At 47.5% G+C, this 24,980-nt stretch overlaps 1 protein-coding gene across 1 annotated transcript in view; it reads left to right on the top strand.

Moving 5' to 3' along the window:
• The window catches only part of LOC144164984 (uncharacterized), a 138,885-nt gene that overhangs the window by 11,065 nt on the left and 102,840 nt on the right, over positions 1–24,980 (top strand). Inside the window, exon 2 of the mRNA XM_077695169.1 lies at positions 20,178–20,289. Within this exon, the coding sequence (XP_077551295.1) occupies positions 20,178–20,289 (112 nt within the window). The remainder of the gene's footprint in view (positions 1–20,177; positions 20,290–24,980) is intronic.

Here is a 24,980-nt window from a genome sequence, read left to right as displayed (position 1 = left end):
GGTGGCGGATCAAACGAAGGGGGCCCAAATCAAGGGGGCCTGTTCGTCGGGCACAATTCACATCTGACGAGGAGACGGATGTCGGGCCGTTCCTGCCTGCAACGCAGCGCAAAGAGCGAAACCCGACGTCCAAGCCAACAGACAGGCCCAAAAAGCCCCTTCCGAGAGTACAAGCCCCGCAAGACGACACATGAACACATACACACACTCCAGTCATCCCAAAATGTAAATAATGGAAGCAGAAAACATCATTCAGTTGAACTGTAGAGGCCTCCTTAAAAATCTTGACGATATGTATGAGATAATGCGTACCAATCAGCGATGTATCATGTGTCTCCAAGAAACACACCTCAATTCCTAACAAACAAATTTCTTAAATAGGACAAGGTTTTCACAAAGGACAATAGGACAAGGTATTCACAAAGGACAAGGTTGGCTGCACACACTCTTCGGTTGGTGTGGCCATTGTCCACCCTCTCTCTTTAAACGTTATCCTTGAGATTCTAGCAATCCGTACGATAATATTTATTAGGTTGATAACGGTATGCTTCCTTTACATCTCTCCTGATTTTGCACTTCTCAGCTCCGATTTCGAGGTACTGGTTGACCAGCTACCCGAGCCATACATCCTCACAGACGACCTTAATGCGCACAACTCTCTTTGGGGCTCCTCGCGAACGGACGCCCAAGGTCGCCTGATAGAGAAGTTTCTAAACTCCTCTGGAGCATGTCTATTCATAAAAAAAAGCCTACCTACCATGTACTACATACGTGTACTTCTTGCAATTAAAAAGACTACAATCATATGCAATCAATGTACACTCGGACATAGAAATTATCTGGGTAGCCTGTGTTACCATGTTCACCACCTTACTTATGGGATATTGCTACCGGCCACCTGATTGTAGCCATTCATTTGTTGACGACTCGCGCAGTAGCATAACCGAGGCCACAAAGTTATGTCGCACCAACGCCATTTACATTTTCGGTAACTTTAACTTTCCTGCAATAGATTGGAATCCGTTGTCTTCCTCTTGCCACTCTTCCACAGAATTCATCAATCTTGCCTTAGATTTGAACTCATTCCAAATAGTGAATCAATCTAGGCGTGGTTCTCACATCCTCGACGTAATTCTTACGACGGCTCCTGAAACGGTAGGTACCGTACTGCACATGGATGGTTTCAGGGATCACAGCCTCCTTGAAGTTATCCGTTTCATGCTGCGACTAATGAAACTCTACATCGCCACTATTACCGTTAGCGAGAGGCCTCAGTCACCGTGGTTTAACAGCACACTAAAGCACTAAATAACAAAAAGAAGCGCTTCTTTCGATCAGCAAAAAAGGCTGGATCTAAAATGGCATGGGATAAGTACTACAAAGCTGCAAAAGAGTATAATACGCTGACTACTAATGCCAAAGAAAAATTCTTTTCCACTACCCTGCCTGCAATGCTAGAAAATGACCCCAAGCGTTTCTGGAAAACAATTAACCCTAATAAACCCAATCTAATTTCCTTGCTCGACAACTCCGGCAACAGCGTCTCAGAAGTGAATTGTGCTGACGTTCTGAACAATTATTTCTGTTCCGTTTTTAACCGCGAGCTTGCTAATAATCTTCCGGACGCGCCTTACCTTTCACATACCCCAATGCAAAGTATTATATTCGATCCTCATGGCATCGCTAAAGTGATTGACTCATTATCGAACTCGTCTTCAATAGGAATTGATGGCATCAATTCAAAAATCCTAAAGAACACTAACCACATAAGCAGCATCCTCTTATCACTCATATTTCAACAGTCACTTGACACAGGCTCTGTCCCAGAAGACTGGCGTATCGGGAAGATTACTCCGGTTTTCAAGAAAGGTGACCGGTCATCACCTAACAACTATCGCCCCATTTCCATTACCAGCGTATCTTCTAAAATCATGGAACATGTATTGTACTGCCATATAGTTTCCTTTCTATCATCTGTGAACTTCTTCCATCCAAATCAGCACGGTTTTCGTAAAAATTTATCTTGTGACACCCAGCTTGCCCTTTTTCTTCACGATTTGCATACTTATCTGGACAAAAACATTCCCATTGACGCACTATTCCTGGACTTCGAGAAGGCCTTCGATAAAGTACCTCACGCCCGGCTCCTGCTCAAACTTTCCCGTTTAAACCTACACCCGGATGTTCTTAATTGGATTCAAAATTTTTTATCCCACCGCAAGCAGTTTGTTCATGCAAATTCACACTCTTCCTGCTTATCCCCTGTACTCTCTGGTGTTCCCCAGGGAACAGTGCTCGGCCCACTATTATTTCTAATTTACATTAATGATCTGCCCCTTACTGTCTCATCTAATATCCGTCTTTTCGCAGATGATTGCGTAATTTACCGTCCCATACTAACCTCAGACGATACCGCTATCCTTCAACAAGACTTGTTTAATATCCAGGAATGGTGCCTAAAATGGCTAATGAAAATTAACGTTAGCAAGTCCTCATTAGTTTCCTTCAACCGACGTCGCAATTACATAAATTCCACGTATGTCTGCAATAACGCCGCAATTGTTGCCACTGACTCATTCAAGTACCTAGGTATTATCATCTCCCATGATCTAACTTGGACCCATCACATCAACTACATTACTAATTCCGCTAACCGTGCCCTCGGCTTCTTGCGCAGAAATTTGTCCTCCGCTCCGACTGCAATTAAATTATTAGCGTACAAAACCTTTGTCTTGCCAAAATTAGAGTACGCCAGTGTTGTCTTTGACCCGCATCAAGCTAACCTTTCGCACTCCATCGAATCCATTCAAAATCGTGCCGCGCGCTTCATTCTATCAGTATACTCTTTCCGTTCTAGCATCTCAGCATTGAAACGTGAGCTCCACCTGCCATCACAACAAAAAAATTAGCGAATATAGTAAAGCCAACTACAACCAAATTAACCCCAAACTCGAAACCTCTTACACTGACACATTCCTACCATTTTTCGACAATCGTTCAGTTAATGACAACTTGGTGCTGTACAGAGATAAATTATGTGCTTTAGCTAATCTGTATGTGCTTTAGCTAATCTCACCTCTCGCTATGAAGTAAACAGTTACGTTAGCCTACGGCTTCTGGACTTCTTCACGGCTGCAACAGCGGCTGGCCGCTCGCATCACACCACGCCACCACACGTACGTCGGAGGCGACGGAGCTCGGCTCGGGTAGGCCCACCCGGTCGCCACAATTTGCTTTCTATTTCTTGTTTTTTCAGTGTCCCACTTTGCGCCTGAGTACGAATATTCCATGCTGAAAATGTCTTTTTAAGCGCGCGAGTATATTGTGCGTTTTTTCCTGTGCGTTGTGCATACTCAAGACTACAGAAACTGATTGGTGCACTTCGTCTGCGCATATTTGGGTATCTTTCGTTGCTGTCTAGTTCACCTACTGGCGTGTTAGTCTTCAGTATACTTGCACTGATTGTGCGCAGTTTATGTGTGTGAGATATGCTATTGACTTTTCCTGTTTTTGTTATCGTTTTCGAACTTACACGTATATTGAGAACCTTGTCGTAATTGGTTGTTCTGATGTGTTTTTTAACTCGTGATTTTGTGATGAATGATCTGTAACTCCTTCCTTTCTTACCCCCTTACTCAATCACCTGAACAGGGGCCTGTACGGTATTTTAATTAAATAAATAAATAAAAACTTAGGACACAATGCGTACTCGCATCTTGACTTGCCTATTGGTTCTGCAGTTCTCTTTTCATGTCTTGAGTGGGGTGTGGGCACGGACCCATATTGTAGTGACCATTTCCCCACTTCACTAAGGTATATAGGTACAGGCCCAAGCAGTCCATCTTCCCATAAGAGGCTTAATAAATCAAATGCAAACTGGAGCACATTCACAGAAACATCTAAACTACACCACACATCCAAAAAACACCTACACGTGGACGATGCCGCCCAACTCATCACGACGCACATCCTCGACGCTTGCCAAAAGTCGATTCCCCGGGCCTCCAGTGCGCCCCGCAACCCAAGGAGGCCCTGGTGGAACGAGGACTATCGGTGGGCGCGAGAGCCCCAGAACAAGGCGTGGGGTGTCCTTCGCCGGTCCCCACGTCGGATAACCTCATCTTGTTTAAACGGGCAAAGGCGTGTGGAAAGCGTGTGCCTCCTGAGGCAAGAAGGGAGAGTTGGTGCGCTTTCCCGACATCCATTACCTCATACACAGACACCCACAAGGGGGGACGGGAACGCGTAAAGGTCGCAGGTTCGTTTCCTGGCGTGGTAGCCGCTTTTCTGATGGAGGCGAAAAGCAAAAACGCCCGTGTGTACGAGATTTCGGCGCACGTTAAAGATCCTGAGGTGGTCGAAATTAATCCGGAGTCCTCCACTACGGCGCGCCTCATCACCTCCGTTGCGTCGGCGCGTTAAACCCTATAATCAATCAATCAATGAGTAAACTTAAAGGACAACATACACATAGCCTGCCCCTGGACCACTCTAAGACCAGGCTGCTCTAAGACCAGTACACTCTAAGACCAGGCTAACATACTTGCACAACACTTCTAATACATTGCCAGCTCTGCACACTACACACTTTCCTGAAACAAAAATGCTTCTAAAAAAATCCCTACATGAAAATAACAGGTCAAAATCTGGTTACAATTCTGAATTTACACTCTATGAGTTGAGGGCTGCCCTGAGCACATTTAAACCTTCAGCTCCAGTCGCAGATCATATGACGTAGACCATGATACAACGCCTACACCCAGATACTCTTGAAACACTCCGACACCTATACAACAACATATGGCTTTCGGGCACATTCCAATATCTTGGAGGCAGATTATTGTGGTGTTCCCGAAGGAGCGGAAGCACCCTTCTTCTCCCGCCAGTTATCGACCTATCGCCCTCACAAGCTGCCTGTGCAACAGGAGACTCGTGTACTTCTTAGAGCACAATGGTCGTCTCAAGAGCTGCCAGGCCGGCTTCAGGGTGGAGCGATTCACGAACGACCAACTCGTCGCCCTTGAGTCGCATATCAAGGATGCGTTTGTCCACAAACAGTTTTGTACTACGGTCTTTTTTGATCTTGACAAAGCATATGACACCGCATGGCGTTACGGGATACTTAGCGACCTAAAAGCATTCAGTGTTTCTGGCAATATCGTTAACACTTTATTAGGGGTGTGTGAATATCAATTTTTTTTAATTTCGAAGCGAATTCGAATAATAAAAACAAAGTTCGAATCGAATCGAATATTTTTCGAATATTTTTCGAATACGAATACTTATTGTTTTTTGTAAAATTAAAGTTTTCACCATCTAGAGACACAAAAACTGCAACTTTATTGCACAACAAATCACACAAAGTAAAATTAGGAATTACACAATACCATTGCACTGAACAGGTTAAGGTCTGCACTCACTTAAATGTTAACATGGAGAAAGGTTAACTGCTCGACATGTTCGGGGAGCAGTGACAACCTCCTGCTCGTCACGACTTTACCAGACACCGAAAACAGCCGCTCACTTGAGACACTATAGGCACCGGTCACTGCTCAGAGGACGCGACGAATAAGTACACCCAGCGCCGCCCCGCGGAAGCTTGAGCTAACTTTGGGTCGGTGAGAGGCAGCCGGCGGCCGCGCGTTGATATATTCGGCACCTCTCGGGTTGTTTTTGCGATTCTGCAATTGTTTTTGAAAGGTGTCTAGACCTTGAAAACTGTTCTGGCAAATAGTTTCCCCGTGTCTAAAGTGCTTCTGTGCGATTTCGGGACAATTACGGGGCTGAACTACTACTGTCGGCCTCGCGTGCGCGGGAAGTTTAAGAGATTGTACGTTCCCGCGCGCGTGTGCGCCGTGAAAGAAATTGACGGGACAGACATCGTTGCGAAGTCCCATTCTCAGCAAGGGACGGTTATTTACAGCGCCAATTCAGGTCAGTAGCCAGCGTATACAACGGCGCTCCACGACAGAAGCGTGTTTGTGTTATTGCTTCCTCTGTTCGCGCAACCACACTACAGTTACTTTTTCGGTTGCTCTTCTTCAGGTCGGTTAGTGTTTTCACGAATTAACAACGCAGTCCAAACGTTATTAGCTGTTGACAAAGTAAACGCAGTTCCGCACAGTTCTAAATCTGCTGCGGGGCAGCGGTTGTCTTTACGAAGTTTCCGTTTAGTTTCGGCTTCTATCTTGTGAGTAGTGTTAGAGTCGTCTTAGCGGCTAATTGTGTTACAGTTTGTTCAGGCCGTTCGGAATTCTCCAAAAAAGTATTTCCTCCACCTCCCCATCCTCTGCCCAAACAATATTAACCTCAACTTTCAGAGTACGAAAATCGCATTAAAGAATTCTCCTTCCCATCCTCTGCTTAAACAATAATAACCTCAACTTTCAGAGTACGCAAAACGCATTAAAAAAGTCAGCGCGAGTGAATGCAACCTTGCCTTTGATAGTGTAGAAAATATCAAACGAACAAGACGGGGCCAGTAGCAGCGGCCTCCAATTAGTGCTGTCACCATCATTGTACAGTTCCATCCGCCATTAAAAGGAATCACTCACGTCCCGCGGTCCCCGCCTTGGTTCTTTAACAAAATGGTGCCGTGACCAGGATGGGAAGATCCACACAGTTGAAGAACGGAGTGTGCAGACCGCCATCAACGATGACGTGAGTTACACGGCTGCGATGGCACTGGACTCCTGCTTCTGACCATTGACGGCAAGCGTCCGCGAAGAAAACCCAAGGAATTGAGGACGCACCAAACGTGTACTGGAAACCACGCCCTCAACGACTTTTACCGATTCTTGGCGGACTCCTAGCGGGAATCAGTGAGTCAACGACAACGGCTTCGACTTTCTACCTACCGCGATCCTTCTCAACGACAACGTAGTCATTAACGACGTTGAGAATGGACCTTGAAGCCCTTTGCCACAAACGAAGCCTCATCCGCAATAACGTAACCACACTGATTGAAGACATCAGCACTGAGATGAGCGCCGAGTCACCATCAACCTCTAAGCTCATTTTCTTAAAGAAACGCCTACTCGAAACACATTATTTTGTTAAAGAACCGAGGCGAGGACCGCGGGACGTGAGCGAATCTTTAATGGAGGATGGATCGTTACCATGACGGTGATACTAGACAGCAGCTGCCAGTGGCCACCTCTTCTTCCTTTGAAATATTTTCAACATCCTCCCGGCCACGCGATTGGCACAGGAAGATGTTAAACATGACGGGAAGAATTAACCGTGTTTAGCGGTCATCTCGCATAGCTCTCTTCGATGTACCCATCAGTCCAAGTTCAAAATCATTATACAGTCCGTAGCACAAATCGATGTCGCGTCCGTGGTAGCCGCACCGGGTTAGTCCATGCTTTCGTTTCCACCGATGTTTCCTGCGTCTGTGAAACCTGTGTATCGCGGAATCTGAACAGGTTAATCGACTAGTTTGGACCGTCGTTCGTCCTGGATGACGACCTTGCAGTATTCGCACAAACATCGTGCTGCATGGGCGTCGAGTTAACTGTCGGGTCCTAGAGAAATTCAGGTACCGGACGAGTATCTTGAGGTGTATACAGGTCCTTCTACGTGGGGCTTTGTCTTGCCTTTTTGTTTTACCTATCACTCTGTACTTGATCATGCGTTTCCATTGAGCGTTATTTGTTCTACCTCTACATGCTTGTCGTAGGGTCGTCCAGCTTCGCCGTCGTCGTTTTGGCATCGGGGTTATAAAATCTTCACGTTTTGCCGTAGTCAATAAAATCCCCTTTGAAGTCGTGTTTCCGGGAGCACGACATATATTTGAACGCTCGATGGGTAAGCCTGAAACTGGGTCAATGTGTCGATGCTTCTGCTGTGTTCTTTGGTTCCTCTTTGGTGTTCCCTGAAGTCGCTCGTTGTACGCTGAGCACTTTTTATTCTCTTCAAAATCTTCCGCAAAAGACTGAGCACATTTTATTCTCTTCAAAATCTTCCGCAAAAGACGACGTCTCTTTAGGCATGTCCACTGTGCTGCCGTCGCTTTTATCACTCGTTATACTCATTGAAGGTAATGAAGCCGGTTCATTGTTTGCAGCGTCAACTGTGGGAAAAGCTCTGGTCAGTTCGTCTGGACGAGCATCAGGAGCGGCTGCCTGCACTTTGTCAGTTCAGGCATTATGTTCGTCTTTGAAGGTACCAGCTCGTTCGGTGACCTGGGGCTCCTGATGATCGTGTTTCTAATGTGCCGCCAAATCGCTGTTTCTGTTGGACGGCCACTGCTCTTCAGTGCTGACTCTTTGTTCTTTATGGTGCGGTTGTCTTTTTCGGGGGCTATTGCTAAAGTGACATTTATAGGGTAGTTTTGTAATTCCGGGAACAATCATAATCATCATCATCATCACCAGCCTATCTACGCCCACTGCAGGACAAAGGCCTCTCCCATTATTCTCCAATTACATCGGTCCTGTGCCAACTGTGACCAATTTATCCCCGCAAACTTCTTGATCTCATCTGCCCATCTAACTTTCTGCCGCCCCCGCAACGCTTGCCTTCTCTAGGGATCCACTCTGTTACGCTTAATGACCAGCGGTTATCTTGCCTTCGCATTACATGCCCTGCCCACGTCCATTTCTTCTTAATTTCTACTAATATGTCTTTAACACCAGTTTGCTCCCTGACCCACTCCGCTCTCTTCTTGTCCCTTAATATTACACCTATCATTTTCCGCTCCATTGCCCGCTGAGTCGTTCTCAATTTAAGTTGAACCCTCTTAGTGAGCCTCCAAGTTTCTGCCCCGTAGGTGAGTACCGGTAAGATGCAGCTGTCATACACTCTCTTCTTCAGCGACAATCGTAGGCTGCTATTCATTATCTGAGAATGTCTGCCATATGCACCCCACCCCATTCTGATCCTTCTAATTATCTCTGCCTCATGGTTTGGATCTGGGGTCACAACTTGGCCTAAGTAGATATATTCGCTTACCACTTCCACTGCCTCGCCACCTATGTCAAACCGCTGTGATGTCCCGAGGTTATTGATCATTACTTTAGTTTTCTGCATATTAATTTTCAGTCCCACGGTTCTACTCTGTTCGCCCAGTGCGGAAAGCATGCTTTGCAATTCGTCCCCCGAGTTACTTAGCAAGGCAACGTCATCAGCAAATCTGAGGTTACTGAGGTGTTCTCCATTAACCCTTACTCCCACCTGTTCCCAATCCAACGTTCTGAATACTTCTTGTAAACATGCTGTGAATAGCATTGGAGAGATTGTGTCTCCTTTTCTGACACCCTTTCTTATAGGTATTTTACTGCTCTCCCTATGGAGGATGATGGTAGCTGTAGACCTATTGTAGATATCCTCTGGTATACTTACATAATGCTCATCTACCTCCTGGTTCCGTAATGCCTGAATGACTGCTAGGGTTTCGACCGAGTCAAATGCTTTCTCATAATCTAAGAAGGCTATATATAGGGGTTCAGTATACTCAGCGCACTTCTCTATCACTTGATTGATCGTGTGAATATGGTCCATTGTTGAATAACCTTTACGGAACCCTGCTTGTTCTTTAGGTTGACTGAAATCTAAGGTTGCAGAGATTCGGTTAGCGATTACTTGGTAAATACCTTGTAGACGACTGACAGTAAGCTAATCGGCCTGTAATTTTTCAAGTCCTTCATGTCGCCTTTAGGACCGGTCCTTCATGTCGATTAGGACCGGGAACAATCGCTCCATTCTAAATTTTGTCAGCAGGATTGAATCTTCGAATTCTAATGATGCTTCACATTCTTTCTCTAAATCGTCCAGTTCGACAAGCTCTCCAATTTCACCGTCCAGGTTCTTCAGGATTTCATATTTTTCTAGTAAACGTTTTTTTTTCAGGAAAATTAGCTCACCGATTGATGATGTCTCGTCAGTCACGCGTGATTTGATGTCGTCGATCAGTGCTTTGGCGTCCTGTTGGACTAGGCTTCTTCTTTGGCAAAGGCCTTGCAGGTCCATTCTCAACCTCGTTAATGTCTAGGTGGTCGTCGAGAAGGATCACGCTCGGTGGAATGTCGAAGCCATTGTCGTTGATGTCGAAGCCGTTGTCGTTGTCTTTCAGTGGTCTCCGTGAGACGTCCGTGGATAATCGGTAAATCGTTGAGAGCGTGGGGTCCGCTGCAGGTATGGCGCGTCCTCAAGTCCTTGTGTTTTCTCCGCGGACGCTTTCGGTCAATGGTCAGGAGCAGCAATCTAGTCCCATCGTTGCGGTCACTCACATCATCGTTTTGGGGCGTTCCGCAGACTTCGTTCTTCAACTGTGTAGTCCTTCTATCCTGGTCACGGCACCATTTTGTTAAAGAACCGAGGCGAGGACCGCGAGACGTGAGCGAATCTTTAATGAAGGATGGATCCTTAACATGACGGTGATACTAGACAGCAGCTTCCAGTGGCCACCTCTTCTTCCTTTGAAATATTTTCAACAGATAGCTTTCCACGATCTCGCTTGGAATGCGTGGCCGAACTATGTACACTTCGGGGAACTAAGTAGGGCAGTAAGCGGGGTGAGTGTTGACCGTCTTGACATTGCTTTTGGTATCACCCGCGAAGTGCTCTGAATGCATATTCTTGTGCCGCCTTTTGGGATCCATTCGGTGCCGTGAATGTTGCTAAAAAAATGTTACTGCTGATAAAACAATAGCGACGGAAGCGGTAATACCTTGTGTTATGCAACTACTACAACGGCATGCGATTCATCGCAGCGTGTGATGTGTGTGAACACTGAAAGCAAACGTTTTACTTTTACGGCCCTTCGTGTCTGCGCTGCGCATAAACGGTAATCGTACTCACAGGTGTACTCCATCCACTGACAAAAAAATGTCATGACTTTCCTACTTCCTTGACTTTTCTTACTGCTAAAATCATTTCTTGCGACGCGTATTCTCCCACGGCTGCCCGAGCGAGAAAGCAGTACAGAACGATGGAAGGCTGCCTTTCGGGATTGTGGCTGTCCTTCACGCAGCAGTAGCGGTGCTGCCACTAATTCTTTCCTGCAGCCTTTTGATCCTTTCGAACCCTGCAACTTGCAATTATAACTATGTTTCTTAAAGGAGTACTGACACGAAATTTCTCGCTTTCAGTTTTTATGCTGTAAAGAATACCTATTGGCCTAGTAATTACGAAAATCGAACCGAAAGCCGTCAGCCGCCAACACAGAATTAATTATAGCACGTTTATTGCAACCAATTTCAAATTTGGTCGCCGCGCGGGAAAATGGCCCTTCGAAGGCCAGCCTGCAAGCGCGGGAAGCCTTACGTCACGGTCTCACCCGTGACGTCAGGGACGTTTTTCTTTCCTCCATGCGTTCGCTGCATCGTCTGCTACGATTGCACATGGTCCGCGACTCACCCGCGCAGTCAACATGCCGTCTGAATCTTCAGACTCGGATGAGTCACTGCCACCCGACAGACAGAACAACTTTATTTGGCCACGCGATTAGGCCGGCGATGTCTTTGCCGTCGTCCGTTTTTTAATATCACTGCGGCTCGAACCGGCGCAGACCGTGATAGCAACAGCTTGTCGCCACTCTTCTAATCAATCTGATCACGAAAAAGAAGCTCCACATGCGAGAAAGTAGATGTTAGTGTGTTGAAAATTGTGCTAGGAGTTGTTATCAGCGCTGAATTTAAAAGTGGCGTTCAGATATTTGCCGCGAAGGTAAGCCTACGCTGACCGGCAGCGGGGGTTCGGCGCTCCGACCCAGCACTGTCGGCACCACGGTGCGGCGAACGGCCGAAAGATGGCGCCACCTGCGCGCTAGAATCAAAACAGGCCGCGGCAGATGTGTTGGTCACCGATCGCAGAAACGGAAATTATTGCCAAAATAAAGCTTCGTATGCGAAAAAGAGGATGATAGTGTGGTGAAAAGTTGTGTAAGGGATGGTCATTCGCAGTTGTACAGATACCAGCGATCAAATAGTCGCCACGATACTAAGTTCCCAACACCCAAGGTGACCCGTGCAACCCCGAGCCCGCTGGCTTGGGCGAGTTCTTGCGGCCGCCGCCGCGCACGAACTCCACGAAGTCCACGTTTAGCGCTGCATGTCGTCGCGTGGAAAATAATGCATCTTGGCGTCGTCGTCGATTTGCTCGGGCAGGCTTCCACGAGCAGTACTTCGCATACCGCGAGCTTGCCATAGCACAACTTGGGCGAGCTCGGCGACGCGCACCGCCGCGTCGCCGCGGTGCCCGTCGACATCGCGCACCACGCCGTTTTCGGCACCAGTGCCGAACACCATGCGCCGGCAACGAACTGAAGAGCAAAGACGTCGAACACGCAACATTTACAAGCATTGCTCACACAGCTACGCCCACGTCTCGTGCCCAAACAAATACCACCGACAACAGCAGCGCAGGATATCGTTTCCGGTTCTGAAAACGACTATATGACGTCACCCTGAACCGGCCAGACACGTAGGCCAATGTTTTGTCACGCCGAAAGCGATTGCGCTAGTGCTGCCGATTTGTGGAAGCTCGCGGCCTGGACAATCAAAATCGATTTTAGATGTGATTCCGGCCTCGGATCGCTGCAAAAATTTCTGTGAGGCATCTGTACAAACTACTGAAGCCAATTATATCATTTTTTAGGTATCAAAATTTGGTGTCAGTACTCCTTTAAAAAACTTCCGCCACACAACGTCCAACCGCACGCAGCTCGTGTGTTTTTACGTGCGCTGAACGGCCGGTCGCGACATCCACCGACCCAGAGTTTCTAAGCGGCGGCGAGAGGCGGCGCTGGAGTCGCGCGCAAATTGCAGTGTCCGGTGCCTATACTCGGGTACAACTCATGAACGGCACCACCTTATGTAGTGTATCACTCCGCCAAACCCCCGGACCCATGACGTCAGTGCGCGCGCGTTTTGAAAGGGGTTTGCTATGAATGCGTGATATCGTTTGCCTTGTCTCACGCAGTTTGTTTGTCGTCACTGAAGTCGTTTTAAGCATATTAAGTACAAAAAATCACGGGAATGGCTCACGCCATGTGCAAAATATTCCCAGTAACGCCCTACTTGTGCCGCACAGAGAAACATCCGGCTACGGTGATAAGGCACAGCGGCAACTTCCGGTGCCATTCTTAAGTTGTCACCGATTTAGTAGCTGGCATGCCCGAGCCCGTGCACATTGCCGCGTGCTGATACAGTAAAATCTTGATGATACTAATCTCGCGGGACTGCGAAAAATATTCGTATCATCCGAAATTCGTATGAACCAACACAGACCAAAAAATTTAGCGGTGAAAAACGTTTTCGTTTATTTCTTTTCTTACTTGGGTGAAGAAATTCGTGATTTTTTCTGCTTTTTTTAACCCCCGTGTCGCAAAGCAGTCCTTTCTGGAGCACGTAAAGCCGTAAAGCTTCGCGCTCGTCTCCTTACTCGCTGTGCCCAAGCTCGCTACACGCCGCAACAGCCAAGCGTGAAACGCATGGTGCGTTTTTGCACGCGATTCCCTCGCCTCGGCTCTGCGAGCGCTGTATTTTCACGCCCGCATTGACGATGTCGCGCCCGCGGTAGCGCCTACCTCGGTCAGAAAATGACGCATGACGCGCGCGGCAGAATGGAGGAGCCCGACTACTTGCGATGAGATCGAGACAGCCGGCTTGGCTCCGCCGGAGATGGTTAGGCTTAGCACCCCGGCAAATATTTTATGGGCGCTTTCACTAGCGGCGCGGATGATGTTTTATAGTACCGTTTTCGCATGCATTATCAGCTCCTTTACCGCACAAGCAACTTCGTGTCTGCCTTGAGCCGCATTTTAAAGAGCGGTGAGAAGCGGTCGCTCGAGCGCCCGCGCCACTTCGCGGCTGGAGCCGACGCCATATTGACGCCGCCGGCCGCGCCGCGCGCAGCGTGGGGGTGGTTTCCCGGCGGTGTCAGCGCGCCTTGGGCGTGCGCAGAGCGTTTTCGCGTGCAGAGAACAACAGCCCGGCCGTTTCTGGAGAAAGAGTGACAAACAGGGGAGCGAGAGCCGTCACTTGCTCGTTCGGCAGTCGGGTGCCTCGCCGGCTCGTTCGTATCTTCCGCCGGGCTGCGCAGGTCCGTTCGTAACAGTTGAAATTTTTCCCATTGCAAACAATGCAATTTCGCCGGGACTTTTCGGAAATTCGTATCATCCCGAAATTCGCACCCCCAGAATCGTATCATCGAGAGTCCACTGTAACTACGAATAAACACCGATACAGTCTGCGAAAGCACGTACCGTTCGCCGTGTATATGCTTCGCGACTTTGCTGCTGAGGCACGCTCTGAATTTTTTTTTTTTTTTAGTTTGGGTGGTTCGAATATTTCGAACAATAAAGGTGTCGTTCGAATCGAATCGAATACCAAAAAAATCGAATCGAATATTCGAAGTTTCGAATATTCGCACACCCCTACTTTTTATAGCTACCTGGCGGAACGAACCTACCGTGTAAGAGTTGGCATTGCCCTTTCAATGGATTTCGTGCAGGAAAATGGCGTGCCTCAAGGCAGCGTTTTGGTCTGCACATTGTTAATAGTCAAGATGAACTCACTTCGAAAGGCGTTGCCACGAAACATTTCTTGTAGAATGTATGTAGATGATGTGCAGATATCTTTTAAATCGTGCAATAAGTCAATCTCTGAACGCTAAGTCCAGCTTGGTGTCAGCAATCTCGCTGGCTGCGCTGATCATAACGGTCTTAAGCTGAACCCAGTCAAGAGCACTTGTGTTGTGTTTTCCATAAGGCGTGCGATCAGGCTAGATCCAGACATCAAACTGAATGATGTCTCCATTCCGGTCAAAAAAGAACACAAGTTCCTAGGTATAATAACATTCTTCTATCCCTAATATGAAACAACTAAAACAAAAATGTCTTAAAACAATGAATATTCTCTAGGTCTTGTCGCATCACTCGTATGATGCTGACAAACAACTTCTGCTTGGGGTGTTTACCAGCCTGGTAGGCTCGCGGATGGACTATGGGAGTGTTGTATATGATTCAGGAAGGGAAATAGCTGTAAAAATGCTCGACCCAGTTAAGTATTTGGGCCTTCGCCTTGCGTCTGCTGCTTTCCACACAAGTCCCGTGCGAAGTCTGTACGTCGAGTGCGACAAATGGTGCTTAGGGTACCAGCGCAAGTATGTCGATTTATTGTATGGTTTTAAAACTACATCAATGTGTCACCATCCCATTAAATGTATAGCGACCGATACATCTACATCCCAACTGTTTTTAAATCGTCTATCCATTTCTGTGCCGTTCTCGCTGAAGGTGAGGGAGGAGGCTTCTGAACTTTCTGTCTCGTTTTTAGACACCTTCGCAACATCTGTCATTGATTCTGTAGCCCCATGGCATCTTCGCCCTGTATCATGTGATTTGTCTTTCATGCAATTTAAGAAAAACACGGTGCCCACAACTGCCATTTTGTAGTATTTCATGTATCTCCAGGCGAAATATGGGGCGGCAGAATTTTTCAGTGATGCTTCGAAAACGTCCATTGCGGTGTGTTGGGCTGCACACGGACCCACCTTCAGTGCTTGTAAAACCATGAATGTGAATTCCAGCATTTTTACGGTGGAAGCATATGGTATACTTCTTGTTTTAAATAATTTAAGTCCATCATTTCACAGATTTACTTCGCGTTGTGCGTACATTATCATCCCAAAGGTGTTCCAAAAATTATGTTGTCAATCTGGTTTTTACATCTTCGATGTTAGCGTATGCGTCAGATCTGAATGTGACCACCTGCTGGGTTCTAGGCCACGCTGGGATCGCTCGCAATGATTTGGATGATGAAATGGCCGCTGCTGCTGCACTCAGAAACACTCTAGATATAGCAGCATTACCCTACACTGACCTCAAGCCACTCATCGTGCAACACCTACGTAAAACATGGCAAACACACTGAAGTGAACAGTCTGACAACAAACTAGATGTAATAAACCCACACTTGAGACGATACATAACTGACTCACACAATAGACACACCGAAATGACCTTAGCAAGGTTGCGGATAGGCCACGCGCACGTGACACACTCCCGCCTGCTCACTGGATCGCCAAGACCCATGTGCAGCGGGTGTGGAGAGGCCCTATCCGTGATCCCCATCCTCATCCAATGCAAGGCACTTGACACAACACGACGCAAACACTTTCCACAATTATGCAAACAACAAATCCCGCTTAACCCATCATACTTTTTAGAAGACGAGTCCATGTTTTCCATCAAGCGTGTTTTAAAGTTTCTTACTGATGTGAAGATTTTACACCTCATCTCTTACGACGCATCATGAGAACCTGTCTCTTTACAACAGTCATCTTCATTACTTTGTGTTTTACTTCGTTTATTTTTACTGAAATAATTTACTTTTACATTCATGTCACTTAGATGAACTAACCATTCTTTGGCGCTCTTTGCCATCAGCCGGTCCTGCGCCATAAAAATTCAAACATCATCATCATTGTTGTATACTGGCCCGGTGTATTTCATATTTCTCAGAAAAAACCAGGATTGAGTCCGTATGAGGACGCAATGTCATTTGCATAACTACTCCAGAGAGGCGGAACCTTCCTTTCTTGCCTCTAGACACCTAAAACTGGAAATGCTGCGAGTATGGAATTTTTCTGCAGTGAATATAATTCGTGACTGAAAGCGTTACCAATACCAGTTCTTTTTTAAGAACGCTGCCTCCTTATCCGACAAGACTACCGGTGTAGTACTGACACATTCGAAATCGTCTCGTGGCATTTCAGCTGCCTCCGCTATCTCACGCGTGCGCTGATCAAAGTCCTGAAACCATATCACAGAGTTTCGAAAGTACGGCTCACACTGGGAGTATTTACCGCAGTGAGTTTAGAGGTTCCCATCCTTTCTTTTGTGTACGTTATTTTGCTGTACGCGTAACTTTGAATTGACACACCGTGCCGTCTGCCCGACATATACCCTTCCGCAGGTAACGGAACTCTGTACACAACACCTCTATCGGATTCTACATACTTTTGTTTTGGTGACCAACGCTTCAGCCAGTATTTCCTTATTGTACAGGACATGTGTCTCTGCAAAGCCCCGCGAGCTTGATTGGGGCGCAAATTACAACGCGAACGCCAGCCCTCTGTCCTATTTTCTTCAGCCGATGCATGCCATACCGTGCAAATATGGTATAACCGCCGTCTTACGGCGCTCGATGCTGTAATGCGCACTGGTTTCAGCAGCTTTTATTGCCTGTTTCATACGCCTGAGGACATCCTCAACGACTGCCACAATGACATGTTCAGGATACCCTGACCGTCTAAGCCGAGAGACCTGGGCCTCCACAGCGTTCTGCACGTGATGGACACAGGACTTCTTGAGAGCATTGCCGAAGCACATCGTCCCTACTGAGTGTTTCACCAGTTTAGTGTGTACAGAGTGAAATGGCAACAGGGGCTTCTGGCAGCGGGGTGCGTAAATCCAGCAAAACTGCTTTTCCGAAAACATGAGGCTCATGTCCAAGAACTTCAGAGCGTTACGTTCCGGTACTTCCTGTGCGCATGACAGCAACGAGTGCCGTTTTTTTGTCTTTTTGCTATTATGTATTTCACCTTGATGCAATAAAATTCAGCTGGAAGTAGTGCTTGTCCTTGTCTTCGGTGTCCGTGTGTTTTTGTCCGCTGAAGGTGAACGTTATGGAATACCAACTAGCCCGAACGCAAGCGGACACAACCCCAAGGGAACAGATATGGCACCCGGCGTGCGGATCTGAGAGTGGCATCTCCGGCGAGCGCCCGTAGAAGTCAACACGTGTCAACTCGTGTCAACACGTAGAAGTTACGCGCAAACTGGTGGAAGGCGGCGATTTTATTATGAGCGCCGGTGAACAGGACGTGGGGTTCACGCGGGTGGTAACCTACTCGTCCCTCGTAATTTGTTGTAAAGTCTTCTCCGTAATCACTAAAACCATTGCGCTTAATTTGTTTGCTACACAGCTCCCATGGTCATCCACATTTTCGAAGAGGAGTGGCGAGCATTGGCCTTCCGAAAGGTCGGCCGTGGATTTCAAACTGAATGTGTGTTAACACTGTATTTTAAGCAACCGTCCACTTCAAACCACCTCCATAATGGGACCATATGTTTGGTTAGATAAGAGCAATTGGACTCTCTGACTGGCACTTTTTTTATTTTTATTTATTTATTTATTGAGATACCCTAAGGGCCGAAAAGGCATTACATAGGGGGGGATTACACATCAACCAAAAAATTGCATACAAGTCACATGTGTCAAATGATTGCAGGGTGAAAAGCCAGTACAAAACATAAATGGCGTACGAGAGAAAAGTACAAGAGAATAGTACAAGAGAATATGGATACAGAACTATAACGGATGTTCATTTTCTAAAAACGCTAACAGAGCACTCTGGAACGAGGACAGCTCGGTTAGGTTTGCCACACTGGCAGGCAACAGATTCCACTCGGCAATACTAAGCGGTAATGGTGAATTTTGGTATTTGTTAGTTTTCGCGAATATGGGCCTGACTTTATGCGCATGATCGATGCGTGCTGATACGTAAGTTGCTGGATGAACATGACTGCTTGAAGGCAATAAACCGTTGTGATAAAGAGCATGAAAAAATGATAAGCGACAGTATTTTCTTCGAATTGCGAGAGGCGGAAGTTTGAGGGACGCTTTTATTGCCGAAACACTGGTATAGCGGGAATATGATGAAAGAATAAACCGAGCAGCCTTGTTCTGTACTGACTCGAGTAAGGCTGTTAGATATTCCTGGTGCGGGTGCCATATAATAGAAGCGTACTCTAACGAAGGACGAATTAAAGAACAGTATGCGTGCAGTTTAGTTTCGGAGTTTGCAAGGTGTAAGCGTCGTTTTAGAAGGCCCAGTTTTTTAAAAGCTTTACCTGTTAGGTATTCTATATGAGTGTTCCAGGTCAAGTTCGAACTAAGAAATATACCCAGATACTTAAATGACAGCACTGACTCTATACGGGTATTCGAAATAGTGTACTGATTTGGGGTGAAATTGTTAGAGGAAGTAAACGTTACATGCTTAGTTTTATCTGTGTTAATCTCCATTTGCCAGGTGCAACACCACTCTGACAAACCTGTTAAATCTGTTTGGAGCGCAGTTATATCAGCCGGATGTGTTATTTCTCTATAAATAACGCAATCATCTGCGAAAAGGCGGACGTTTGAGGCTAAATTATGAGCAATGTCATTTACATATATTAAGAAGAGTAGAGGGCCTAGAACTGAACCCTGTGGTACACCGGATTTTACAGGCATGCGATTAGATACATGATTATCGAGTTTGACTGACTGAAAACGGTTAGTTAAAAATCCTTCGATCCACTCTGCTGTGCGGCTGTCCAGCTGAAGAGCGGAGAGCTTCAGCAGTAATCGCTTATGGGGCACACGGTCGAAGGCCTTAGAATAATCAATGAATATAGCATCGACGTAACGTGAAGAATGCAATGAGCGGTGAAGGTCATTCAAAAGCTCGAAGAGCTGTGTTTGGCATGATCGGTCACGCCTAAAACCATGCTGGTTTTCAAACAAAAGGTTATTTTTGTTCAGGTGAGCCATGATATGGTGATAAAAAATGTGCTCGAGTAGCTTGCAGCAGATCGATGTTAGTGAAAACTGGAAGTGCCTCCACGCTGGACACAATCGAGATCGCGAAGAAGATTGTTGCAATTGTGTCATTTACTCCCATTTACAAGAACAACTAATCTGATACTAATGATCTGCCCGTTAAAATAAGAAAAGCTAGCCAGCTTGGGAAATAAGTAACGACAGACGGGATGTGTGGTCTTGAATAATGAACCACGTATTATGGACCGCCCCGACAGATTTATTTTTCGTTTGGGAGCCATGCCTGGTATAACCGTGCCACTAGCTACCTCAGGGCCGGAGCATCCACCTTATGACAACCGGGGGCTCCATCCCCCTGAGCTCTTTGTTTCGAAGCCCCTGTGCGTTCATTTAAAAGTGTTGAGCACGCCGAACAGCATTCAAGCGAGTGCTTTTAACGTGCGTCCACGTCACATATGTATACACGCAAATGTGTTCACTGTTCCCGGCTACGCGAGTGCAAATACATTTGAGTGCAGCCTTCGAGGCCTACAAACGTGCCGCTTGTGGCCGCTTACTTTGCTGCAAATTGCGCCCGGAGCTGAAAAGATGCTTTGCTCCCGTGGGGTGGCCATTTTGCAGGACAACTTCTTTGACGGGCGCCGGCGCCACGCGTCCACGGCGGCCCAGCTGACGGTGGACTCGGTGGCCCAGGGTGACGAGGCGTGGCCCTCCTTCGGACGAGCCAGTGGAAGTGCGTACGGCCACTGCATGCGCCGCCAGCCTTCCCGGGATAGTGACGGGGCTTCACTATCCCGGGATAATGACTGAGCACTCATCACGCAGATCCGAAGTGCACTGACCGAGAAGTCGGCTAGCATAGAATCTCATCACTGCATGCAGTCCACCAAAGCAGAGTCCACCAAACACATAAGCCCACCAAAGCAGAGGGGTAATGATCAGCTTTCATGGACGCTTAGTTCCAAGCGAAACGTAATTTCTCAAGTGTCTTATCTCATCCGGTAATTGGGCAGCCATACTGAATAACACAAAAGTCGTTAACTGGATCTCAAACTTTCTCTCCAACCGCTCGCAGTTTGTCGATTTGAAGGGACAAAATAATCATATCCAGTGTTTCGTCCGGTGTTCGTCAGCGGTCGGTGCTGTGACCATTACTATTGTTCCTATGCATAAATGACTTAGCTCACCACATAAACTCTAAGGTTCGCTTTTCCGCACATGATTTTGTCCTGTCCGATGCAACTACATCGCAAGGAGATTACTGTAATGGTGGCAGCGCCTCATTAGCCCGTCGGGACGATGACCCCCTTCCCTCCTCGTGGCTTTGTTGTGTCCCCCTCTGTTGGCGCGAGCCGTATGTCGATGCCGCCGGCGAACAGCGCGTCGCAACTCTTTCTATAGGCCTTGGCGGCGGCTTGTTACGCGGTGTTGCGGAAAGCTTTCCTGTCCTCTGACCTTCGGGGATGGACAGAGCGGGGAGCGGAGATCGAAACCCAAATTGTTATGTGCGCTGCGGTGGGCAGGCGGCTCCGCTTGCGACCCCTCGCGCATCCTTCAAGGAGTTCGTGTGGAGCTGTCACAAGAGCGGTGACATCAAGACTTGCTGCTGTGGTGGTTTCTTGGTGACAGATCCCCACGAATATCCGCCAACCCCTCGGTGGTTCGGCTCTGGGCCCCTAACAGGGATCGCGCGGCGATAACCTACTGGTGCGGGCGGCGCCTTTTAAAGGGGTCCTGAAATACCTTCCGCCGATGCATGGATGTACATGTAACTAAATAAAGCAATCTATCAGCAATCTCCTGCCGCAAGCATTTTGTTAAAGCGATGAGTATTAGCTGAGAAATCGTAAATCAAAAACCCCGCATTATCGTCACGCCGCGTTCCTCGCTGTTGACGGGGCGCGACCCTTCTCTCCCTTGATGCTAGGCTCTTCAGCGGTGACGTACCTCCGTGCTCCTCAGACTGCCGTCTGCTACGTGCAAGCTTTGTTGACACCATGAATCCCGCAGTCCGTTCAAGGCTGGAAAAGCGAACGAAAAATCTGGCCGCATTTGTGCGGCGGCCTGGCCTTGCCCTTTCGCGGTGTGCGTTGCTATCGGAGGCACGTGACTTTTTATAGGCGGCGAACTCGCAGCCGCTCGGGAAGGATCGTGCGCTCGGTCCCTTTCATGCGCCGCGCACTGTTTATTCAAAAAGCGCCGTATCAGACGTGGCCCCGCTGGTACCGGGTCTTATTTTGCGGCGGTGGTAATTCCTGCCGGCGGCATGTGTAAAGGACATTTTAAACAGATATAGAACTTGTGCACAAAACGCTTCAATCATGTGACCAGTTCAGTTTGGGGCGACGAGTGATGGAGAGCGGCAATGTTGGCAAAACATGCTCCGGCGCGGCTCTGAGCTTTCTAGCGCTGGAGCGAGCGCTTTTTCTTTGCCAATATCAAACATCGGTTGCCTTGGCAACAAGGCACAAACCGCTCCAGAAGTCAGTTACGGTTGCGTGATCCCGGTTTAGCTTGGGGCCCCACCTCGCGACATATGGGCACTGCAGGCGTACCACTCACCCCCATTGGGAAGTGCGAGATGCGTTTTATATTACAGGAGGCGATGGTGTGTGTGTTGTGGACGCCTTTGTTTCGGTTGAAATGCGACGTTGTGCTTCTGCGGGTGGATAGTGCTTCCTATGGTCTGGATTATCTTTCTCGAGCGGCGTACGACAACCTCGCATGTGGTATGTGCAGTGTGCGTGGCTGAAAGCCATCTCGGCTTGTGTGCCAGAGTTAAGGGACTTGCTGTTCGTCCCCGCAAACCGCGCGCGAGGTGAGTGCCGAATTTACGACGGGCAGGAGGAGGCAACCGATCGTCGGTCAATCGCGGTTCACACTTGCAACGCATGTTGTGACGTTTTCTTCGTTCGAAACGCATCTCAGGATTGTTTTGAAGTTGAATAAAATGTATACGTCAAACCCGGGCATTCGGCTCAGGGCGTTCTCTACGATTGCACGAAAGAAGTGCCACGGGGCTTCAACGCTTTCTTTATGGAACGTACTCAGGTAAGAGAATATCCATGTCGTGTTATGGCTGTGTTGCATTCAATACAAACGGTTAAACGTTTCTTTACACTTGTTTCGTTTGTCGTAAAATGTCCAAGCACTCCGGCACTCCGCTGGCAGATCAGCCGGCGAGCCGACGCTGAGCAGACGACTCATCTCTTTGCCGGAAGTGCGTGAAAAAGCCGTCCAATAGCATAATTGATTGATTGATTGTAGGGTTTAACGCGCCGACGCAACGCAGGCGATGAGGCGCGCCGTAGTGGAGGGCTCCGGATTAATTTTGACCACCTGGGGATCTTTAACGTGCGCCGAAATCTCGTACACACGAGCGTTTTTGCTTTTCGCCTCCATCAGAAAAGCGGCCGCCGCGGCCGGGAATCGAACCCGCGACCTCGTGCTCAATAGCATAATGTCTAGCTCATGACCACCGTGCTCATGACGAACATCTGGGAATCGATGATGTAGACATGTGAAGATGGCGGCGCCCAAAAACACGAAGGGCAGGGTGAGAAAAAAGCGACAAACTTTTGCAACAAAAGTGTGAGCTTTCCGCTACGCGTAAAAGAGTAATAGTTGGTACAGATGACCTTGACGACTCAATCTAACGATTGCGCTACTTCATTTAGTGTGCTCAAAAGGCCTTTCAGTGCGCCTGTAATTTTTAATTCAGTTTTTATTGTCTTGTTTTGTCGTATATTTATGATTCATCGTCTCCTATAAATAGACTTTTAAATGCAGAGCATTTCTTAGCCTCGCCTGTTCCTGCGTCGGACGGTGTCAACACTTCCGCGTCCGCAGCTAGGTGCGCCTCTCCTTCCCTCCACTCTCTCAACAGCAGCTGGCGCGCGCATGCGTCGTAGTCAGCCCGTTCGCTCCGTCGCGGTCTCGGCGTAACAGGTGCGTGATAGCAGCGCGGTGGGGCGAGGAAGGGCGCGCGCTGCTTGCGCATGCGCGCTCTCCCCCCCGTACTGCTCTCCCTCTACTGCGCGCGCTGCAAATATAGCGGCTAGCGGTCGTTCGTGTTTCAGTCACTGCGTTGCTCCTTCCTTCCTTGGTTGACGCTCGTGCCCACGTTTACTCGTGTCTGCTACTCCAGCATCACGGAAGAAGCGATGGAAGCAACACTGCCTTCAATCAGTACTGAGGCCCCAATGCTCTGCATTTACTCGTGTTCCCCTCGCGGGAAGGCGCGGGAATTTTTTCTTCATCATCTACCTCCTGCGTCAGCGCCATCGAGTACTTTCAACCCTCCACGACACCGCCCACCTCTGCAACGAACCAAACTTTGCTATGACCATCGTATAAACGAGTCATTTTCTGCATATTGCACATGGTGCGAATCATGGGAGATGACCATTAGTTTTGACAAAACTGTATTCATGTCTTTTACCAATAGAGCATCCCCGTTCAGTTCCCTCTATTTTTTACATAACTGCAAAATGTTCCCCAGTTTCAATATCTTAGCACTTACTTCACAGGTGGCTTACCCTGGTCTAAACATATTTATTACCTCCTCGGCTAAAACTAAGAACACTTGGATATCTGAAATGTGCACTGACCCAAGCCCCACAAGACACAAAGCTACTCATGTGCCCAATACTAATACTCTTGATACATGGATAGGCCTTTGTCATATGGAACCCGCACAACCAATGCGACATCAACCCTATTGAATCCATACAAAAGAAATCCGTCCGATTTATCTGCCACGACAATGACCCAAACTTCTCACCAACCCTTTCATCCTTGAAACTGACAGAAATTCCTGGGCGCCGACACATAAAATAACTCAATTTATTTCCACCGCATCTTTCACTTTTTGGTATCGCTTGCATCTGCCGGCTCTGTAACACTAGCTAAGCTGTCAACAAGAGGAGGCAATCATCACTTGAAAGTTTTCCCTTACCTCCCACGCACCAAGACATTCATATTGTTTTTTTTTCGCGCACAATAAAACTAATTCCTTGCCAGGCCACATTCGTTCCCTCCCATCGAATAAATTTTTGATGGCACTTCAAGAGAACTAACCAATGCGTTTTATGTTTTGTTTTTTTTTCTTTTTTTCGCGGATATTGTATTTTCAGTGATTTCTGCCTGATCTCAGCCTAATGTGAGCTCTTTGATGCACAAAATCCAGTCCTCTTTCGACGTATCTGATTTCTTATATATACATATATATATATATATTCTGACGAAGGCCGGTCCCTCGGCCGAAACGTTAAACCTTTTCTTTTTCGACGTGTGTCTTTCTTTTTTTGCTATATATATATATATATATATATATATATATATATATATATAGTCTGGAAAGAAAAACTCACACAGAGCGCGAAAAAATAAGGTTAGTAGAGACAGAGACACACGAGAAAGACG

This window comes from Haemaphysalis longicornis, unplaced genomic scaffold, assembly GCF_048455015.1.
Source record: "Haemaphysalis longicornis isolate Haplotype H1 unplaced genomic scaffold, Haemaphysalis longicornis Haplotype H1 scaffold_14, whole genome shotgun sequence".
Classification (NCBI taxonomy): Eukaryota; Metazoa; Arthropoda; class Arachnida; order Ixodida; family Ixodidae; genus Haemaphysalis; species Haemaphysalis longicornis.
Note: the sequence above shows the minus strand (reverse complement) of the source record. Positions and strands in the feature narration are given on the sequence as shown.